At 33.2% G+C, this 24,011-nt stretch overlaps 2 protein-coding genes across 3 annotated transcripts; one reads left to right on the top strand and one right to left on the bottom strand.

The window, feature by feature from the left end:
- The first annotated feature begins 4,334 nt into the window (after positions 1–4,334).
- Positions 4,335–7,577, top strand: LOC11430742 (pentatricopeptide repeat-containing protein At3g02330, mitochondrial). Its single transcript, XM_003621562.4, has one exon. It carries the CDS (start codon positions 4,427–4,429, stop codon positions 7,070–7,072), a length of 2,646 nt encoding a protein of 881 aa, XP_003621610.1. The 5' UTR covers positions 4,335–4,426; the 3' UTR covers positions 7,073–7,577.
- A 2,494-nt stretch (positions 7,578–10,071) lies between these two features.
- LOC11430741 (WPP domain-interacting tail-anchored protein 1) lies at positions 10,072–16,654 on the bottom strand. 2 transcript variants are annotated; one of them, XM_024770715.2, is made up of 6 exons: positions 16,428–16,654; positions 15,894–15,938; positions 15,113–15,600; positions 13,396–14,528; positions 12,358–12,462; positions 10,072–10,782 (listed from the first exon to the last, which is right to left on the bottom strand). In XM_024770715.2, exons 3-6 carry the CDS (start codon positions 15,555–15,557, stop codon positions 10,585–10,587), a joined length of 1,881 nt encoding a protein of 626 aa, XP_024626483.1. In that variant the 5' UTR covers positions 15,558–15,600; positions 15,894–15,938; positions 16,428–16,654; the 3' UTR covers positions 10,072–10,584. The 2 variants fall into 2 exon arrangements, with proteins under 2 accessions (XP_024626483.1, XP_003621609.1); XM_003621561.4 differs by lacking the exon at positions 15,894–15,938.
- Between the last annotated feature and the right edge of the window lie 7,357 nt (positions 16,655–24,011).

Below are 24,011 nucleotides of genomic sequence, written 5' to 3'. Positions count from 1 at the left end.
AGTATCGGGAGCAGTCGTTTTATCATCCAAACTAAAGAGAGGCTGCTGTGGATATTTTGATAAATCTATCGGTTCTTCTTCCAATAATTTTGAAGAAAAGTGGATGATAAGGTGAAAAGAAAGGTTGTTGAAGAAATGGCTGAATATAAGAGATCAGTGGAGCAACAAAGGGAGCAAGTTTCAAAGAGAATATGACGAAAAGTTTCAAAGGGTAGAAAATATGTTGCAGCAAATTTTTTTTTGAAAGAATGTTGCAGCAATTGTATTTTATAAATAAATGATATTTTGTTTGAAAAAATTGAATCCATTTGTGGCGGCCAATTTCCGACGATAATATATATATATTTTAATATATTGGTGTTTGTGGAGGCCTTTTCCCACCGTTGTTTTATTTTCCAAAAAATTCATTTGTCTTTTGCAGCGGCCAAATTCCGCCGCAACTGTTGCGTGGCATTTGCAGCAGAATGCATTCCGTTGGAACGGGTTTCCGTCGGAAAACAATAAAAATTCAGCTTTGCATTTGCAGCGGGTTTCCATCGACTAGTAGAAACCCGCCACAAATGTTTGCGAGGGCAATATTTGCAAGGGAGCTTTGTCCGCCGCAAATTTGTGTTTGCGTGGGATTTTGGGACACACTCACTAGTTCTATACACTCTTGTAGTGTTATGTTGATCAAATCTTGTAGTTTACAATGGTTTGTTAAATGTGCATGGAGACATGCATTTTCTATTTATTGTTGGAGTATGAGTGTTTTTGGATTAATATAATGTGATATTACCAAAACTTATTCAAATTATATTATTCGAACGGATTAAACAAGGAATTTGAAAGGTGCCTGAGAAAGACATAAATGAAAAAAGTTCTAATTCACATTTTTTCAAAACAAAAATAAATACTAATATTAAACAAACGAATCAGTCACCAGTTGTAATTAATCTTAAGAAATTATACACACGATGTAAATGCAAAGAATCAGTCACTGTGAATAATGGCCCAAAATGAAAGCATCAAATAAATTGAGTTTCTCCACAAGACTGATTCTTTGCAGATCCTACATGTGATGTTTCAATTAAAGAATTCGATCAATCATAAATGATTTTTTTATTAGAAATTGAATTTTTCATTAGAAAATTAAAAAAGTTATAACAAACGATAAAAAAATTTGTAGGATCTGGAGTTGTTCGATCAAAATTTAAAACATGAAATATTAAGTCAAGAATATTAAGATGAAAATATTAAGTCAAGAACGTTAAGAAGAAATATTGTATGTTTCTTTTAACTTAAAGAAGATCTCAGGCTTGATCCCGAGTTTGGGTACGTATTAGCAACTTTAACACTCTCAGGGAGCAACTTTAAAACTTTAAGGGAGAACTTTCTGCATATTTAGGGATTAATCTCTTCAATTACGTGTAGAACATATCAAACTTAGACAAAAATAAATAAATAATATTAAAATGCACTTAAAAATATAAAATCAAAATAGAGATCCAAAATATAACTCATACATTGAGACTCTAAAGAAAAACTCAAATTAAGATGTGGAATTATTAAATTCCATTAATTTTTAGATGCTATTACATTTTCTTTACTCACTTATGACATTTTGGTATATAATCACCAGAATGTCTTGAATGTCTTGAAGGAATAGCTGTCTTCTCATCTATCCCAATTTCACATCTAACACAACATGTGCAACGATGCCTATTTTTTGAAACATCCTTGCAAGCACACTGTTGAACCATGGCGCTTGCTCCTAATGCACCATTGAAGTCTACACCGCAGAGTCGAGAATTTTGACATTGGCCCCGAAAGTCCATGTGTCGCGGACAAGAGGTCGCGAAACCATCTGTGTGCGCTACTCCTAAAATATTATTGACAACAAAAATATGATGATGAAATAGTTTCACAAGTGAATTTAATTTAGAAATTAGCATACTATACTCTCTAATTGAAATAATTTTGCCAAAAAACAATTTATGTATATGAATGATATCTAAATTTGCAATAGCTCTAAGAATTATGGTATTAAGTTATGGTGTACCTGATCCATAGGTGATGGTGAAGAGAGAAAACAAAGCACCCACCAAGATGATAATACTTCCTAGCTTCATGATGATATTTGCTACAGCACACAATAGTTTCAATGAAGAGGACACATGTATATATGGATACATGGTTTGTTGAATTTATGTGGTTAAAAAAACTGTATTGCTAAATTGACGGTTCTTGAATTACACATGGAGTGCTAAATTTATTCCAGATAAATTACTTGCTTAAGTTAAAAAATTAATCCTGCAAAAAAGGAAAAGAAAAAAATTAAAAATTAATTAGAACCAAAATTTAATCCACGCAATCAAAAATGACTATGTAGGGGTGAAAATTGATTCTGAGGTGCAAACAAATGACTAAACATATTGCACAACAGACACCCCCCTTCCATCCAAGAATTGAACTAATAGAATGTTTTAGACCTGTCGCACATCCTGCACTAAGTTGTCATCAAACCAAATACCCAAAACCCGACCTTTCTACTCGAGGGATAGCCATCATTTGCTTCCCCCCACAATGATCGTAACCGACCACCTACCTAATATAACCACCTTTCTTCCATACCTAGCTACTGATATCTTATACCACAGACTTCCTTGATCCAAAAACATCCTCTAACACCATTTATCTAACAATGACAAATTAAATTCCCGAATTTTATGAACTCCCAGTCCTTTGTTCTCCTTTTCTAAACATTGAGTATCCCACTTAACCCGTGTGATTTTTCTAACATCCTCAATATCCCCACAAAAAGCATTTAAAAATATATTGAATAGAGGATGTGGTACTTCTGAAAGCCTTGAAGAAGAAAAATAAAAAAAACCGACACAAAAGACATGACAAATTTCAAAAGAACTAAACGACCTCCCAACAATAGGTTTCTACTTTTCCATCCTGAAAGCCTCTTTTGAAACGATCAATCAATGGATACCAAAAACATAACCTTGAAGACTCACCCATAATCGGCAAAGCCAAGATATGTAAAAGGTGTCTTTCTAGTTTTACAGTTCAACACCAAAGAAGCTTCATTCATCCACAATTCAGGGTGTTCACCCCCCGCATAGATAATCTAATGAAAATTTACATCCAGGACGGAAATTACTTCAAATAAATTAAGAACAACTTTCATTGCTCGAACATTTGTCCAACTTTTTCTCTCAATAACAATGTATCATTACCAAATTGTAAATGTGAAATATGAACACTTGTTGTAAAACCCATTTCATAGCCTTTAAATAACCTCACCTCTAAAGTAACATTCATCATCAAATTTAACCCTTCTACAACGATTAAAAAAGAAAAGTAGATAGAGGATCACCTAGTCTCGGTCCCCCTCTCCAAATTAAATTCATATGTTAGACACCCATTGAGAAGGACCAAAGTCGTAGTAGTAGATACACCTTTAATTTTCCACCAGGCCGATGCGGGCTAGGTCGATCATGGAGAATATTTGATATAAATAATTTAGAGAATATTCTTGAGAGGCTTTCAAAGAAAGATATAAATGGTTGAAAAACATTCAAGTTGAAAATTATGCATGACATAATAATTCTTTTATTAATATTGTTAAAAACATATAAACATGGTAAATTATGTTTTTCTTTTATCTTTTTTCTATTAAAAGTGATTTTTAAGAACATAACTAGAATATTAGAAATGATTTTTAAAAAATCTAAAGCAAACAACCCCTTGATTTATATACATTTTTAATATAAAAAATTTGTTACTATCAATTAATTATAACCTCTAAATAATAATAGAAAAACATTTGACTTTTATCATGATTATTTTTAAAGTTGTCACATACAATGACCGTGATAAACTCACAATACAACATTTTTTTATAAACCCACTTGGATTGGTCTAGTTGTATTTATTTGGTACCTGGAAGTGTGTTCTTCCTCAAGGTCTCAAGTTCGATTCTCTTTAGTCTCAATTTGAGGGGGTTGGTTTAACTTCTTAAAAAAAAAACATTTTTTTATATACAAACAACGCAAAAAAACATTAAGATCTTGTAATAATAATTTGTGATTGACAACATATGACCTAAAAAGTTCAAAGCCCAAATTTTGAGTTTTTGGTGTTTCATTTGGTAAAAAATATTAAATTTATAAATAATTTCTATGGTCTAACACTTTCTTTTTTTTAATCCTGATTTTTAAAGAATTTAGGGTTTAGTGTTTAAAACTTTCTCAAATTTAGTTAGGGTTTAAGAAGATTGAGATTAGTCTTCACAGTTTTGCACGCAAGATTAGTTTACATCAAACAAAATACTCTTATTTTTGTTTTTTTTTTTTTTTTTTTTTGGAAACAAGTTTATGAGAAGAACCATTGTTTTGTTTTGAAGTATCAAAATCCCGCCAAACCAAACCAATCAATGTTACATCGTACCTTGTCTCGTGTTCTTCATCTTCCAATTCTTAACTCTCAAACAACACCTCCTTATGCAATTCATTCCATTTCCTCAAACCAAATGAACCCAACAAAGAAACTAACCTTTTCCCACATTTTCCAAAAATGTTCAAACCTTAAAGCTATAAATCCTGGTAAACAAGCTCATGCCCAGATTACAGTAACTGGTTTTGTTCCCACTGTTTTTGTTTCAAACTGTTTGCTTCAGTTTTACTGTAAATGTTTGAATTTGAATTACGCGTTCAATGTGTTCGATAAAATGCCTCAAAGGGATGTTATTTCATGGAACACTATGATATTTGGTTATGCTGGTGTTGGAAACATGGAATTTGCTCAGTTTTTGTTTGACTCGATGCCGGAACGAGATGTTGTTTCGTGGAATTCGATGTTGTCGTGTTATTTACAAAACGGGTTTCATCGAAAGTCGATTGAAATATTCACTAAGATGAGATTATTGGAAATTCAGCATGATTATGCTACTTTTGCTGTTGTTTTGAAAGCATGTACTGGTATTGAAGACTATGGTTTAGGACTTCAGGTTCATTGCCTTGCGATTCAGATGGGTTTTGATAGTGATGTTGTAACAGGTACTGCTCTAGTAGATATGTACTCGACGTGTAAGAAACTAGATCATGCTTTTAACATTTTCTGTGAAATGCCGGAAAGGAATTCGGTGTGTTGGAGTGCTGTAATTGCAGGCTATGTTCGAAATGATCGGTTTACTGAGGGATTAAAATTGTATAAGGTTATGTTAGATGAAGGTATGGGGGTGAGTCAAGCAACATTTGCTAGTGCGTTTAGGTCGTGTGCCGGATTATCAGCGTTTGAATTGGGCACACAGCTGCATGCGTATGCTCTAAAGACTAATTTTGGATATGATAATATAGTAGGAACTGCTACATTAGACATGTATGCTAAGTGTGACAGAATGGTTGATGCTCGAAAGGTATTTAACACATTCCCCAACCCTACTCGGCAATCACATAATGCCCTTATTGTTGGATATGCACGGCAAGATCAAGTTCTTGAAGCTTTAGAAATTTTTCGGTCTTTACAGAAGTCTTATCTTGACTTCGACGAAATTAGTCTGTCTGGTGCTTTGACTGCATGTTCAGCGATCAAAGGCTATTTGGAAGGTATTCAACTGCATGGATTAGCAGTGAAATGTGGTTTAGATTTCAATATCTGTGTTGCAAATACTATTTTAGACATGTATGCAAAATGTGGAGCATTGATGGAAGCTTGTTTGATATTTGATGACATGGAAATAAAGGATGCTGTATCTTGGAATGCAATCATTGCCGCTCACGAGCAAAACGAACATGTAGAAGAAACACTTGCACTTTTTGTTTCAATGCTTCGGTCAACTATGGAACCTGATGATTATACTTTTGGCAGTGTTGTAAAGGCGTGTGCGGGAAAGAAAGCTTTGAACTATGGTATGGAGGTCCATGGAAGAGTTATTAAGTCTGGTATGGGGTTAGACTGGTTTGTCGGAAGCGCCATTATTGATATGTATTGCAAGTGTGGAATGCTAGTGGAGGCAGAAAAGATCCATGAGAGATTGGAAGAGCGAACAACTGTTTCTTGGAATTCAATCATTTCAGGATTCTCTTCGGAGAAGCAAGGCGAAAATGCTCTGAGTTATTTTTCTAGGATGCTACAAGTTGGTGTAATACCTGACAACTTCACATATGCCACAGTACTTGACATTTGTGCTAATTTGGCTACTGTCGAACTCGGAAAGCAGATTCATGGACAAATTTTAAAGCTACAGTTGCATTCAGATGTGTATATAGCTAGTACTATTGTAGATATGTATTCGAAGTGTGGAAATATGCAAGATTCTCGTATAATGTTTGAGAAGGCGCCTAAGCGGGATTATGTGACTTGGAGTGCCATGATTTGTGCATATGCATACCATGGACTTGGAGAAGATGCAATTAAATTATTTGAGGAGATGCAGCTTCAGAATGTGAAACCAAATCATACGATTTTTATTTCGGTCCTCAGAGCCTGTGCGCATATGGGTTTTGTAGACAAAGGGCTACATTACTTCCGGGAAATGCGAAGTCACTACGGTTTAGATCCCCAAATGGAACATTATTCTTGCATGGTAGATCTACTTGGTAGGTCAGGCCAAGTAAATGAAGCTTTAGAGCTTATTGAAAGCATGCCTTTTGAAGCTGATGATGTTATATGGAGAACTTTACTCGGTATTTGCAGGTTGCAAGGGAACGTTGAGGTTGCAGAAAAAGCAGCTAATTCTTTATTGCAGTTGGACCCTCAAGATTCTTCTGCTTACGTACTTTTGTCGAATGTATATGCTATCGCAGGAATGTGGGGCGAGGTTGCGAAAATACGAAGTTTTATGAAGAATTATAAGTTAAAGAAGGAGCCGGGATGTAGCTGGATTCAGGTAAGGGACGAGGTACATGCGTTTCTTGTTGGAGACAAGGCACATCCGAGATCTGAGGAGATATACCAACAAACTCATTTGCTTGTGGATGAGATGAAGTGGGACGGATATGTTCCCGAAATCGATGGTTTCCTTCTTGATGAGGAAGTGGATGAACAAGATTCTTACGAGGGACATAAAATCACTGTGTAGTGTGAGATAATGTTGAAAAGAATTCAAACGCTGCCTACAATGGCATAATGGAGAATTCGGGCTGGATGATAAATCATCGGGCTGGCTGACAAGAACTGAGCAACTTGAAAAGAAAATTGGAAGCCAAATTGAATTCCAGATTTCCTTGGAGTGAATAGTTGCTTGATTTGTGGTGTTGTGTTTCACAAACTGAGAATGAGGTCTAGATTCTTGATTAATCAGAATCTTGACATTGCAATCTTAGACCGTCTGGAATCTCTGGATATGGCGGCATTTTAGGGTGTACCGATGGGTTTGGATCCAGCTGTCTAGTCGCCTTCAATATACTCATCATCATCCATGCAGATTGGTTTAGAGCAATGAACTTGATAATTTATTAAGTTAAACATGTGAATGTAGATGAGAGAATCCAAGCATGTGAGTGTGTGACAATGTATCTCTATAAAGAAAAAGCATTTGATTTTCAAATTAGATTCTCTAGAAAAGAAATGTTCTTTTTTATTCATATATAAAGCCATATACTCATTTTCATACCATGGGTTTGATATGAACAGATTCATGCAGCCACACTCTTTTTAAATTAAGGGAAGTTTTGCTCTAATATTCTGACTGAACATGTAGCTTGGCAAACCATTAAGCATGTTCTCTAGAACAGAAATTCAATGCCTTGCAAATGGATTATTAAACCAATGATTTTGGTGTCAGTGTTTTTTCTTTTCATATATTTAGAAATTGTCAAGGCATATACTCAAATCTCCATTCTGCTTATTGTCATCCTTATCTTGCTTATAACAATTTTAAGCCTATTTATCATGCTCTTGTATATCAATAATATCTCTAATATGGTATTGGCTTGGGACATGGAAGTGTGCTCCTCCTCGAGGTCTCAGGATCGATTCTCTCCGGAGTTAATTTATGTGGGCTAATTTAGCTTCTTCAAAAAAAAAAAAAATCTTTAATATGGTTGAACTCGATTTATCTTAAGCAGTTCAAATACTGAGTTCGCATTTGCATACCATTCTAAGCTAAAATGGTAAACCAAAGAACGCCATCAAATTGTTCTTAACAAAAAATAAAATAGAACAATTATTTGGGAGTAAATAGTCAATTTCCCCCCTGAAATTGTAAGTTTCATCAATTTCAGGGGGGTAATTGAAGTTTTGTTAATTTCAGGGGGGTAATTGATGAAACTTACAATTTCAGGGGGGAAATTGACTATTTACTCAATTATTTGGATACAAAATTAGTTTGACAAAGATTGTGTACTCAATTTTGTTTGCCCAAGTATGATCATATTGTTCAACTGTGATTCTGTAACTTCATGTCATCTTTGGTAGTCAATGCTCCGGTGCTTAAGATTAACTACTCGTTTGGAATTGGAAGACTCTGAGTCAAAATAGAAGCACTATCAAAGTGAAACTTTTCACGAGGGCTGAAACTTTTGATTTTGATGTGTATATTTGAAAAATGAGCCGACCCCACTTTAGTGGAAAAACACTTGGTTGTTGCATATTTGAAAAATGAGAGATATCAACATATCACAAGATAGAACTAGTTGTTTAAGTAGTTTTCTGCTTGAGCTACGACCTTCGCGACGACTTTAGGTTCCTAAACGCGAATAATTCATTTTTTAAAGTAAGTAATCTAGATCGTTGAAATGGAGTTAGATTCCCTGTTGTAACTGGATCATGTAGTTACAGCTTTCAACCGTCCGATCTAGATTAATAATTGAGATTGTTTCACACAGTGAAACTGCCTTTGTGATATGGACTGTCTGGTCTAAAATCAATGGTCATGATTTACCACCGGTAGGGTTGGGAATAGGTCAGGCCGGCCTACAGGGGCCTACGGCCTGGCCTGTTTTGGCCTGGCCTGGACTGTTTAGTAGATAGGCTTAGGCTTAGGCTTTTTAGAAAGCATGTTTAGTTAAATAGGCCAGGCTTAGGCTTCAAAAAAAGACTGTTAAGCCTAATAGGCCGGCCTATTAATACTTATTTATTAAAAAATATTTTTTTTATATTAAAATAATTGCATATATTAAAAGTATAAACATATTTTTCTCCATCTATTAGTCCCTTAATAGGCTTTGTTGTTATAGGCTTTTATGTATGCTTTAATCTAGTTGAAATTTACTTGTAGTGAAATAGGCTTTTTAAGTAGGCTTTAAGATAAGTTTAACCTATTTAGTAGGCCAAATGAACTATTTGATGGCCTTAATGTGAAGTAGGCCTGTAAGTAGGCTTTCAGGTCAGTCCAGGCTTTTAAATAGACCAGGCCAGGCCTAGAAAAACGGCCTATGATAGGCCATAGACCTGGCTCAGACTTGTGATTTATTTCTTAGGCCAGGCTCAGGCCTATCAAAACCTGGCCTGACTTATTCCCAACCCTAACCACCGGTGTGTAACTACGTCAATACGCATAGTAGGCAATCTCGATCCCATTGAAATCGTCTGTATACATTAAGTTTATATGCATCAAACATTATGAATGTATCATATGTCAACTGCCGATTTTAGCTGAGATCACTTGGTATACCTTTTAAAGTGAATTTTTTATTTCAAAGGGGTCAGATCTCCTCATGATATTGCAACACACACCTAACTAACATACATACTCTTGGAAATTTCACCAATAATAACAAGGATCATAACCCAAAAAATCTTGTAGGTTGATTCATTTGTTTGCTACATATCAATTCCTTTTTATAACTCTGATGTGGTAGTTGAAATAAAATTTCAACTGAATTATTTGTTTTTGAAATGTGGGTTGGTAATTAATATGCATCAAGCCCACAGCATACCAGCATGGAAATAGATTAAAGCAATGTGTCTCTTTTAATTCCCTGGGAAATAGCTTAGTGCAGTCACACATTCACAATATTGTGAATCAGAATCATCTAAGCTTTTGATCGGACGATCCATATTTTACTTTGTTCGTTTTGTCAAGTCGGAACATGAGTCATCTATTTCAAATCAAACAATTGAGGGGAACAATCTCACTTACTAAAACAATTCATAGCTGCTTGGCACACCATCCAACTAAAGAAAATACATACTATTGAAACAAAATTTGATTACTACACATACACAATGCTTTTGCATTAAAACCTACAATGTCATTGTCCTCGTAACCTAGTACCATCTATCTCCCGAACCTGGGATCCTCTACGGCTGCAGCACCATACTGAAATTGTAAGATTCAAGTAATCGTGGTTTTTAAGGGAATCTACTGCAAAAGAAAATACGTGCCATTGAAACAAAATTTGATTACTACACAATGCTTTGCATTAAAACCTACAGTGTCAGTGTCCTTGTAACCTAGTACAATCTATCTCCTGGACCTGGGGATCCTCTACAGCTGCATCACCATACTGCACTTGTAAGGATTCAACGAATCGTCGTTTTTAAGGGAATTTGTCCTTTCATATGATGTCATTTCCCATTCCGCAAGTCCCTGCCAAGATCCCAAGAGTAGTGTCTTGCCTTTCCAAAAATAAAGAAAGGTCAATCCCTTCATAGTCTGACATCAACATTCAAGTCCTTGAAATACAGAAAGGTCACAGCTGAAAGGAGCAAGACAAACAATGATATCAATAAGTGCTTAAAGGTAAGAACTCCTGCATCTATTCTCCTCACAGTCCCAACATCTGGTATTGAATCTGATTTTACTTCATTATCATTTGCAGATGAATTTTTCGATGTCTTGTTCCCCTGGAAAAGAAATATAGGAGCAACATTTAGAACTTTTCTCTGTTCATATATATCTTCTGTTATTACATTTAAATATCAGAAATGATAAAATATTATTACATTTACTCTTTCAGTATATATCATATGTAATACAACAACATTCTTTCAAAATAAATAAAGAACAATATCAGGAAGAAAAGAAGAAAAAAAAGACAATTTGGAAGGAATGTAACAACTATATCTAAATAAAACATTTCCGTGTCAAGTATTGCTCTATGTATCAGAACTCTCCTACGATTCAGTTCAGGTGCCAACAAAAGATAATACCATAATACTTACTCCGGCTCGGTCTCTATTATAAGAGAAATTAACAAACTTCATATCATACTTATCAAAAAATTCAGTTGAATGCAATTACTCTTCTTGATCTTATAGAAGAAATAAGCACATTCACAAAAATACCCTTTTATGAGATTTATTGCTGACTCGTCTCATTTTAATAGTTTCCAGCATTAATGAAGTGTATTATAGAAATAATAGCATTAAATACAATGAAGGTAGTTAAAATTTGCTTATATTTGAGACCAAAAAACATGAATGTTTTGTGTTTTATGCTTGCAATCGAGACCGGAGGAAGTAATTGTGTTTACTATCTATCCACATTGTACAGTGAGGAGGGAGTCCAAAATAGTAATTATGCAGTCCAAAATCGGAGCCAACGATTTAATAGAAATAGTAATTTAAACAATCCACATAGCATGCTTTATGCACATATTTCTAACCAAGAAGCCATGCACTCTATGCGAAGTACTGTTTTACATTTATTAAAAAAAATTACACCTAACTAACAAATAACACTTTACCAGCGAAGAAAAAGTTGATACCACATATAGGGCACTTGTAATGATAATAAAACGATTGAACATTACTCACCAGCAAGACTACCATAAAAAGAAAAATATTTAACTAAGCAAGGAGCCTAGAAGCATGCCATGAATGTTAGTACATTCAAACAAAATATACTGCCAATAGCATGTTTGGACATGAGTGGAGCAGATATTTTGAAACAATGGTAAGGAGGATTGATAAGAAGGATAATCCAATAGTTAGAGAGAACCAAAAAATTAATAGATCAAACAATTAAGGATTTAGTGGTAAATCATCTATCTTCAAACCTAATACAAGACAATGTCTTACAGCATCACCAATCCATGAACTAGTGGGATAAAAAAAAGGATTTTTAGTCATCTAGCTACTACCAGATAAAAACGTAAGTAAAATTAAAACATGCAAAAGTTTGTCCAACAGAAACCATATCCAAAGCCATACAATAGCAGCAGCAATGCAGACGTAACAGTGTAATTCAGAAACAACTGAATTCACCACTGACTTCCAAAGATAACTTTGTCTTAAAACTATCACCACTACTTATGCAAGTTATATTTTCTATCAAAAATATGTTTCTAAATATGGTAATATTTAAAATTGTTGCCCTAAGATGAAACAAATATATTTGTTCATTTCTATATACTATACGATGCTAATACATTTGTTAACTACTTAAGAGATTCTTGTGTGTCAGTGGCATATACAAACCTCATGCTCAGAAGAAAAAGTCGCACCAACTTCTTTAGAAGAACCCTTATATGTTTGCCTCAGCTTCACTACCAAAATTTTGTTCTCGCTTGCTAAGGAGGATAGCTGCAAATAAAGGACAACAAATTCAATTAACAATGAACTGGTATATAAAATCTCATACCATAGTCAGGCAGACATGACATAAATGTTTAAAACAAATGGGAAACCCCCATACATCCTATCATCAGCCAAGCAAACCACTGCTAAATTTTCATCCTATGAATCTTCAATCAAGTTGATTTATAGGATACTTTAATTAAAAGTAAATTGTAATAAACTCCATACATAACTACAGTAGTTAAACTCAAGAGGAGAAAAAAGGGTGTGCTTGATCAATTGTTATTCACATACTGAAATATAGCGGTGGGAATCGGTAGGCTAGGCTCGGACCTTGCAAGACCTGAGCATGACTATTTCGAGAATGTTAGGCTCAAGTTTGGCCTATTACCTGTTATACATCCATTTTTAAGGACCGCCGGGCATTTTGAAAGTTTGTTTAAAAGTCTGCTTCACAATTTTTAGTGAAAGCCTACACCACTCAAGTGGTGAGTGCTGTGGCTTTCGTAAAAAGACTAACAAGCTCATAGGTCAGACGTACATCAGTATGTTTAAGTTACATAAAAGGTTGGAAAATTTCCGATTCAACACAAAGTACAAAACCTTATATAAGAATAGTAAAAAATTATTTATATTTACTTAATTGATTCTAAAACAGTTTTGGACTTGGCTATTTGTACAAAAAGAAAATAAAAAGCATAGTCTGGCTTGGGCCTGACGTTGCCTAGACCATAGGCCCCTGACGGTCTGCCCACTCCCATCCTGTTGACACACAAATTATCAAACCATGCAGATCAATTGATACCCTAGTTGTTTATGTTGATTGATGAGCAAGAAATATTCAAGTTAAACATTATGTATTCAAGAGATATATTTGCAGGTCTGTATGGCAGTATAATGTAGTGCACTGAAACAAGATTTCAAAAGCTGGGTCGTTACCTTCTTAATAAGACGCTCTCTCTCCAAAGCCAGCTGTGTCACCAAACTTTTGAAAACTTTGATTTGCTTTCCAATATCCTTTGCAGTTGTCATGTTCGCTTCCTCCGCTTTGTGCAGTGATCCCTCCAAGCATTCCAATCTACTCCTCAAGAAACTTACTTCCTCGTTTAAATCAGCATTAGATTCAGATAATATGATACACTTGTCCTCTGCACTGTCAGCTAGACTCTCAGCTTTAGAAACCTTTGACTTAAGATCCTTTATCACATGTTCCATATCTTCAATTGTGTAACACAGCATCTTTTGCTTCTCTTCACTAGCTCCAGCAGACGCTACTGCTTGTTGCAGCTGTAAATCAGTCTCCTTTAGCTGCCTTTCAAGTAACTCTACACTCTCGGATGTGATACCACAGTCTTTTAAAAGAGTCAGCTCCTTGTTGAGTTCTTCATTAGTTTCCGTCAATTTTTTACACTGAACTTCTGCAGCATTAGCTTGATTTTCTGCATTTTTTGCATTTTCTTTCAATTCTACGATAAGGTTATCCATGTCTCTAACTTGAGAACACACAACGTTATACTGTTGCTGATATTCATCGGCAGAGACTTTCACATTCACTAACTGGCATTCAGTTTCTTGTAGCTGCTTCTCAAGTGAACACACTTTGTCACCTAAATTGACTGCTTCAGCTGCGCTGCTTTCGATCTTTTCCAAATTAACGTCTCTACTTTTCAATTGCTCTATAGAAGTTTCCAGCTTATCTCTAAGCTCGGATTCACTTTTTCTTAAACCGACCAAATTGAACTGAGAAAGCTTGAGTTTAGCCAACACTTCATTTGAAATTCCCTTCAGGATCTCACGCGCATTGTCTGCCTCAAAAAATCTTTCCCAAACTTCGATCGCTTCTTCCTCTGTTTGAATTAACTCGTCTTCTAAAGAAAGGATCCTCAGATTTAGCTTTTCTTCAATTTTCTTCGAGTCATTGAAATTCTTCTCGAGATCTATTTCATTTGCCAAAGATTTCTCAAGCATCCTCAAAATGTTTCTATGTTGCTCAGTTGTTTGCATGTTCATCATGTTGTTTACATTCGAAGTTTGATCATCCTCTTGGACATTTCCATCGTCTTCAACATTCCCTGTCGTCATTGAAAATCCAACACATAAAAAAGGACAGCAAATATTTATTAGAAATGAAAATTTAGGGTTTAATTCATATACACTATCAGTGGAAAGATTTTTTACACTGTCAATCAATCATAATAGTTAGAACATTAACATTGTTTATATTTAATCATAAGTTCATAACCACTTACGAAGTCACACTTATGATTGGTTGTGATTTACTAAGAGTCTAGATTTTTCACACTGGGAATGTATCAAAATTAAACTCGCAAAATTATTCAGATAAAAATATTCTCATTGGTCGGTTCAAATGTTCAATATGTTCTTCACAACTCTTTCTTCCTTTTCTTATTTTTTAAAACAAAAAAGAAGAGTTCCATTAATGCAAAATAGGCTTTTGCAATTCATATTGCATAAACATTATACACACAATATCACATGAAAATTAAGGTGGACCCCACATAAAAGAATATACCCTATTCTAACAAGTAAATGAAAAGACAGGAACATGTAACAGATAAAAACAACAAGCAATCAATGTTCAAACAACAACAAAAACAACATATATAAATATGAATCATTAAGATCTTCTACTTACCATTCTCTTCCTTCTTATAAGAAGACAAAGTCCTTTCAAAACTAAAAGATTGTTTCTTAATCTCATAAAACTGCTCCTCGGATTCAACCAACCTCTCTTGCCAATTGTTCAAAGAAGAATCTCTCTCTCTAGAACCAGAAATCTCAGCATGAAGTGTATCCAAAAACAAACCCAAATCTCCAACCTCAGAATCCATTACCCCGCATAACAAATCAAACTCAAAACCCTTTAAAACACAATCCATATCGATGTTTTCTTCATCACAAACTAAACCCTCTAATTCACCTTCCAAAGTTTCCAAATTCATCATAAAAATACTTAAATTTGAAACTTTCTCAGAGAAATATACCACACTCATTTCAAAATCCACAATAACTTCTCCATTATCTGAAACACCTCCAACATCAACATCACTGGTATTATCTTCAACACTTTGAGTTTCCATTGTTCTAATCGTAAAAAAACTTCAACAATTGTTGTTATGGATCCTGGAAGAAAACTCAAAAAGTTAAAACAGAAATGCTTTATCAACAACCAGCTTTTCATACAGCTGGGACACCTGGTTAATCAAGTGTAAAAATGTAGTTAATTCAGCTAAGTAGATGATTAATTCAATTGATCACCTGATCAAAAAGTTGTGGTTAATTCATATAGTTGAATTAACCAGAATTTTAGCCGTGAATTGAAATAACAATCTAGTTAACTAAATTAACCACACTTTTTAACGTGATTAACCAGGTGTCTCCGGGTTTACAAAAGGTGAGTGTCTATGTATAATAACCTGTATCAGTGTCGTGTTGGTGTCGGACACGCCAATGCTACAGTGCTGCAAAAATAATAACTTAAACTAAAATGCAAAAAGGTGAAAGTTTAACTAGTTGAGCCATGAAGTTAAGTAACAATCTAGTCAACTAAATCAACCATACTTTTTAAAGTGATCGACCATGTGTCGCGCGAGTCAGTGTATAAAATATGTATGATAACCTATGAAGCACTAACACATATACGAACACCAGACACCACCGACACCGATCCCAATAAAAAAAATTAAAAATAATAATTAATTGAACGTAGTCACAACCGTCAGACACCAGACACATCTTTGATCAGAAGTGGCGGTAGTGTTGGTGCTACAGAGACATAACTAAACATAAAATGCAATAAAATGAAACTTTAACTATTTGATCCATAAAGTGAATACAGTACAATATACCGGAAACACCAAAAAAATTAATTGAAAAATTTAAAAAAAAAATTAATTGAGATTGCAAAGTTAGAATTAAAATACGAAAAATTGGAGAGAATGGAACAATACCAATTGAAGAATGAAATTGGGTTGATTTTGGATCGGTTGGAGTGATGAATATTTCAGACAACGGAAACAGTTGCGCCTAACTGAAAACTGAATCGGAGATCCCCAACACTTGCAGCTCACTGTGAAACGCAGCGTTTTGCTATGAAGTGGTGTTATTTTTTTAATGTTTGTGACACGTGGATGAAAAAGGGGGTGTGCCGTGTGCCTCTTGTGTTCTCAACGACGTTTCTCTCATCGGTTACAATGACTAATCTCTATCCTAAAATATGTGAGACACGTAAGATAGATTCTTCTATGATCTCTATCAGGAAATATATGTGACGCATAAGGTGTGTTCTCCTCTTCCAACTGAATTCGGGTTACCATCATATTTTTGTTACTTAAGTTTCTCTTGTCGTTTATAATGACTAATCTCCGTCGAAAAATATGTGAGGTATGTAAGGTGAGTTCTCCCAAAATCTCTGACGAAAAACATGTGTGATACAGAAGATGAGTTTTTCCATTTCAACCGGATTTTTTTCTATACACATTAACCAGGAATCGGATTTTTAACCACATGATTAAGAAACTCAAGTCCTTACCGGTTAGACCAATTCATTTCGTAACAAAGGGGGCTTCGGCAAATAAAATGTTTTTTTTATTGAAATTGTGAAAATTTATGTTCGCAACAAATGTTCAGATTTATGAAGTTTGTTTTTCTTTTGCACAAGAGTTCAACTTTCATGGTTATGTTTATGTTTTTTTTTCATAACCCATGAATGAGATCCTAATAATTCAAAACTCCGCTAAAAGATAATTAAAATTGGGTTGAAAATTGTTAATCAAAATTTTAATTCTTGTTAATTCCAATCTATTAACCATTTAAATTCAATCACTGCATTGAAATTATGTTCATAGATATCTCCTTTTCCACTAATGTTTTTTATATTAAGGATTAAATATTTCTTAAAAAAATTTACAAAATTTAGAGTTTTCAAGTTTATAGTTTGTAGGGGTGAAGTACATATGCAAGAAAATTGCTCTTTAGCTTCCATTTTTTCCTCCAAACACCCCAAAAAGACCAAAATAAAATACATTCAACGACACTTAAGTACTTCTCGGGGAAACTTATGAGAAATTTGAGAAGTCTAAAGAGAAATTTCCTAAATGTAAAAGTACAAGGTAAATTTTCCCAAATTCTTAATATAATAGCAGGAGAAATTTGAAGTCTAAAGAGAAATATGATGGTGCAAATAGCAGGATAAATTCGTACAAAATCAAGAGTTTTTCCTTACATATATCCCATTTAGCCTTTATTCAATTGTTGGCCCAATTTCACAATATTTCTCCTGCTATTAGCACCATCATATTTCTCAGCCTTCGTCATTTATGCTCCGTGACAATACGTGATATCGCATAAGTATTTTCCTTTAGGATAAAATTTAGGTGTATTGTCCCCGTGAGATTAGCTCAGTTGATAGGACAATGCATGATTTAGGTGTATTTTTTTTGTCATTTATGTAGGATTCGAATCTCAGACACCACACTTCTCCACATTTAAAATATGTGAGCTTCAGCCACTAAATTACTTGATCTCAAAAAAATTAGGTGTATTTTTGTAAGATTCTTAACTAAAAATACAATATTTATGGTTATAATGAAAGTATGAATTTAAGAAAATCATGACTAATTTAGTTAAGAATTGTACGAAAACCACGTAATGACAAAGGTGTAGCTATGGGCATCAAAATGATAGCTTTAGTTACACCAAATTATTATTTTAATTGTATAAATAAGTCTTTTTTACGTTTAGCTACCCGAATAAAAATATACCTAGCTACTTCATATATGTTTATTTGTAATAAAAAAAAAGAGAGAGATATAAGATATTAAAAAGATTATCACTTGTTTAATAAATTTATTTCATCTTCTTTTGTCACTTTTGGTATCTTAAACAACTATACGAAGAAAACTTTATTAACAATAAAAAATTTAAAGACAAAATTATATAATTTATTCTTCTTATATAGTTAAAATTATTGTGAATTTTTTATCTTATAGATAATTAAATTTTATATATTAATTTAAAAATATATATTTTATTTCGTTATATTCTCTCACTCGTAAAAATTTGGCTTGCATCCTCACTGCCTATCGAAATGTATCTAAATTTTGTCTTTTTTCAACAATGTTGCAAAAATATAGGTATTAGGTAGAGATCAAGCATTAGCTCATAAAAATTGTATTCAAATTAAAATAATTGTGAGATCATAGATATCTGTTAAAAGTGTCCTATACTTGTTAGCATAACTCATAAAAATTATACACATGTTAAACTTATAAAATTTTATCTTCTTAACAAATATCATAAATGTATTTGTTAACATTTTCCTTATTAAAATTCTATAAAAAATAAGACTCCGTAAAGAAGATCAATGTATTGGCCAACAACAACATAATATTTTGATGGAAAATTCTATGGTGAAGTCATGAGAATGACTTTTCTAGTGAAGTTAACACTATAACATCAAAAGTGTTGTGAGTAACACCCCACTGTTTGTACAGTGGCATCAAAAGTTCAGTCTTCATAGTATCATCAATTCATCATATTAACAAAAATACACTTAATTTAATTTTATCCTACTTTGTTTTAAGTGTAACAGCCCACAAAGTGTAATACTTAAGACTATCGCATGATATCAGCAACTATGTTTGCATGTTAAAGATGCCAACGATAAAATAGTACATGTAAGTCTAAGATGTTGCAAGCATTACTAGATGAATTACTATTGATCATTAATGAGTAATCAAAAATTTAAAAATGAATAAATCATTAAAGATTAAAATTAACTTTTTCAAAAATGTCAGTTTCATAACTGCATTGTAGAAGCTCCCAATATTGATTCCTATAAAGAAAACAACACAATAATGATTGATCTTATTAAACTAGTTTTGCACAGTATCTGATTATTATTAGAGGGAAAACAAACAAACATAACATGCAAGTGGTTACTTTAAAAATCATTACTTATAAATCACCATTATTTTAAGCCCCTGCAATTTCAACCACAAGTTTATAATAAAGAAAATTTGATATCACGGTTCACCACATATATTAGGTGTAGTAATTTCATGGGTAAACCAAAACAATGAGTGTTATTGGCTGGTCGTGATTCATCAAGTGTTTAGATATGTCAGCAAATGCTGACTAAGATTGTAACAATATATTTTCAAAACATTTTCATAGAAAATTAATTTAAGTTTGATGCAATTGTGAGGAGAAAAAGAAGCATAAAAATTTAGGAAACCTATCACTAAACATAATACAAGATAAAGAAAAAAAAAAACATACGGCTCAATTTTGGAGGTTAGCTATACCTACCTAATTTAGGACATGTACATTTGAAAGAAAATGATTTTTATGATACAAGATAGTTATTGTAAGTTTATATTATCATATATCTTTAGGTATGTGAATGAAGTTATATGTGGATCGAACTCATTGGGTCACAAACGTCACAATGTGCCTAAAGGAAGAATTTTATACACTCACATTCTTTCTAGGACATGAGTCGCAAACCTTTTAAAAAATAAGCATTGATATTTTTATTTTTGTTTCAAAAATTAAAAACATATTATGATGATATTTACTTGTTAACTATTTTTTTTATTTAACATTTTTTAAAACAATGATTAGTTGTTTACCATGATTTGTATGTATAATATTTTTGTTACTTTGCTATTGAAAATTTATACGAGACAAAGTGTCGAGCTTACAAAGTGGACATACTACTCTCTATTTTTCATTTACAAAGTTAAGGAAATTCCGTTAGAGTCTAGGATAGAAAAATGAATGTTGAACAATATATAAATAAAATGAGTAATATAGGTTGTTTACCATGATTTGTATTTATAAAATAAATGTGTTACATTGTTGAAAATTTATACAAGACAAAGTGTTAGGCCTACAAAGTTATTGAAAATTTACATGAGACAAAGTGTTAGACCTACAAAGTAGACGTACTACTCTCTAATCGTCCATTTATAAAGTTAAGGAAATCCAGTTAGGTGGTGGATAGAAAAATAAATGTTGAACAATATATAAATAAGATGACTCATAAAATATGATGCTAAATTCTACTTTTACAATTGTTTTTGGTCAATTAAATTATCGTCGAGACTCTTCTTATAACCCGACAATTAGGTAGCTACTATTATGCCAACATGTCGATGATTTTAACGATAAGAGACCATGGCATTTTAAGCAAGTGGATAAGAATTTGAAAATCTTATGAGTAAAAGAACTCAACAAGCCCTACTAGATACCTAATACTCCACCTTATAACAAAAGTAGTCAATCATAATATGATCTAACAAAAGTTTAGCAGCATCTAAGATTGAGTCAAATGATCTATCTTTTTGACATTACCATACTTTGTGTTTGTGGTGAGAAAGTTACTAATGGTCATTAGATATAATAATATGAAAATATTCAAAATTAAAGATCAACAATCAAGTAATGACACAGTTAAAAGAAATAAAAAATCTACCCTATACAAAAGACAGTGAAAATATATTTTAAAAATAAGTGGAGAAGAATGACCTACACTTCACAATCAAGTTCACAATCATGAATCCTTTTAATTCTTCTAAGTTAAAGTTGTATTAGCTAGTGAGAGTTTGGTATAATTGGATAGTTTATTTATTGGTTCACGTTTAACCCATTACAACAAAGATAGATGACATTTTAATATTTTAAAGTATTTTACCAAATTACAACACTTAATTGATTTGTGGCTGCTAATTGAAATTGGTTTGTGCTGTTAGCTAAGGATTGGACAGTTTGTTTGGCTAATTATTATTTATGCTGACATCATGGGCCTACTTGGACAAATGCTAGTGATTTAATCTCTATTGTAAAATAAAGACATATATGCTAAAAGATAAGAAAGGAAACAAAAAAAAAGTAAATTCTTAAAAAACGTTGAATTAGATTTTTTTTTATTTCCCGTCTTAGCGCAGTGTCGACTATTTGATTTAGATTAAAGGATTAGTTTTGATTAAGTGTAAATTCAATCAATAACTTTAGCGTCGTCTACATTGCACATCTTGAAACATGAGTATTATAAAAACTTAAATAAAGTCAAATTTATAGGCATATATACACTGTCGTTTTATGTTATTAACATGGATGTTAAAAATTTATTCACATTTGTTTTTAGCTACTTCAAAGTTCTTAACATCCTATTTTGTTAAATGGGAACACTTTCACAATCTCTTGAGAGTTTTTAGCTACTTCAAAATTGTGTACTTCAAAAGTTTTATCAAATGGGAACACTCTATTTTGTTTTCTTTTCTTTTTTCATGTCTAGGATTCAAAAGAAGTTTCAAGGTAGCTTACAAACCACCAACAAGAATAGAAACAACGAAACCCTAACTAGGAAGCGAAACCAAGCACTTGCTAGGTAACATATCTCAAACACCGAAGGAAATTTATCCACCGATGATGAAAATCAAAAGCTAAATTTTTGTGTTTAGTTTTCAACCATAAGAAAAATAGAAGTTTCAATTTATCATATATAGATTATGTAAGGACAATTGTTTTTGCTAAAAATACAACAATTTCTTTTCTGGCAGATAATCATGTTTGGTCTGTGGATACAAATCAAGTGAATCCAAAACTGAATTTTTCTAGAATCACATGCTTATCTTTTAAATTGAATAAGTGCCTGTTCGGTATAGTGGTGGGGGGAGCTTAAACCACGTTTTGGCTAAAGTTCCAAATTGGAGCTTCTACTTTTTCATGTTTTTTATGCATTGGGAAGTGTGAATAGTGCATTGGGAAGTGGTTTCTAGCTTCCAAAAGCCTTCCCAAACACACACTAAGATGATCGGAAATATGCAACCTGTTTAATTTTTTATTTTCAATGTGAACACAAGAAAGAATTATCATTTGTAATGTTTAACAATTCATCCAAAAATTACCCTTAAAAACAATTCATCCTAAAATGTTAATTTGAGTAATATTTCAACAATGAACAAGTTTTATAAAGGCTTTGATAATAATTAAAATTATTAATGTGGGGCATGGGTAGTGGTGACGATCTTGAGTTTAGATTGAATGTTAGCTTCATTGGTCGGTCATGGACCCGTACCGTATGTATCTTGATGACGACTTGTATGGGACATTGATCCATTTTCTTCTATTCTGGCGTCACATTTGTGTCTTGTCATTTATTTTTATTTCAAAGTTTTGCATGGCCATCACTTTCCACACTAAAATGGTTGTATGTGAGTGTTGTATTATTGGCTCTCTCATAAAAGTAAAAAGGTCTAGCTGCATTAATTATATTTTAGATGGTAACTATGTATACATTTGATGTGAGCGCTAGTTTGAATATTAGATTCTCTATTTAATATTTAGTGTGTGAGTTTCATCATTAAATTTTATAGAGAAGAAAAAGGTCTAATTCCAATTTTTATGGAACTGTTTACTTTGTGAAAAAAAAAATTAATTAAATTTTTTAAATTTGTGTTAATTTTAGTTGACAATAATAAGAAAATAGACTTTTAAAGCGAGTTGTAGTGATGAAAAAAACGATAAATTAGTGACGATGCATTTAAGAAAATAATGAAAATAACTTCTTTTATTAATACTTTTATTGTTTTTGAAAATGTAAAACAATTGTTCACTATAAGAGTCTCTTCTCTCTTTATTAACAGGCAAAGCTAACACACATTTAGGGAATGAAAATTGAAATTTTTTTCACGGGTAAATAAAAACATTTCCAATGTTAATTTCCTAAAATGTGTTAGTTATACATGTTGACGGGGAGTCGTGACGCAACGATAATATTGTTGTCACGTGATTAAAATGCCATAAGTTCAAGTTCTGAAAACAACCTCTTGTGTTTAAAAGATAGTAAGGTTGCTACAATACATCAAATGGTAGGACTCTTTCGCAAACCATGCATATGCAGAAGCTTTAGCGTATTGGGCTGCCCATTTTGTGTTAGTTTTATATGATAACAAAAAGAAAATAAAGTGAGTCATTGTGATGGAGAGAAGATAAAATACTAACAAGTGAAATGGATTTCAGGAAATAATGAAAATAGCTCATTTAACGTTTTCATCATTTTAGAAATGTAATACAACTATTCATTTCAAGGGCCTCTTTTCTCCAAGTTAACAAGTAAAACTAGCATAGGTTTTAGAAAAGGTGGTCTAGGCTAGTTTTACTGATGCCCCACGGTGGACGCCAACTTTACTTGGTGGAAGTACAATAGTTCCAACCCTAGCAACAATGTGTTTTACCAAAGTTAGAGCAATGGGCGTGTGTTTAGGTCATGATCCTCATCAGGGATATGCTTGTGGACATTATAAGGTGGGAACCCTAGGAGAAGTCGGAAAGACTTGCCCCCACACTTTTTCTCCTTGATCCTTGGCATACGACATCAAAGGTGTGGGTCAAGTCAAAGGGAACTTGGGCCTAAAGACCCCAAGCTAATGGGTCAAGGGATCGCCCATCAGGCCCATATGATCAACCTCAAGTACTTACGAATCCGGCGGGTCCTGGATATCCTGCCACGCGGTGGACACGTGTTC

This window comes from Medicago truncatula, chromosome 7 (genome assembly GCF_003473485.1).
Source record: "Medicago truncatula cultivar Jemalong A17 chromosome 7, MtrunA17r5.0-ANR, whole genome shotgun sequence".
Classification (NCBI taxonomy): Eukaryota; Viridiplantae; Streptophyta; class Magnoliopsida; order Fabales; family Fabaceae; genus Medicago; species Medicago truncatula.
This window is presented reverse-complemented; position numbering and strand designations above follow the sequence as displayed.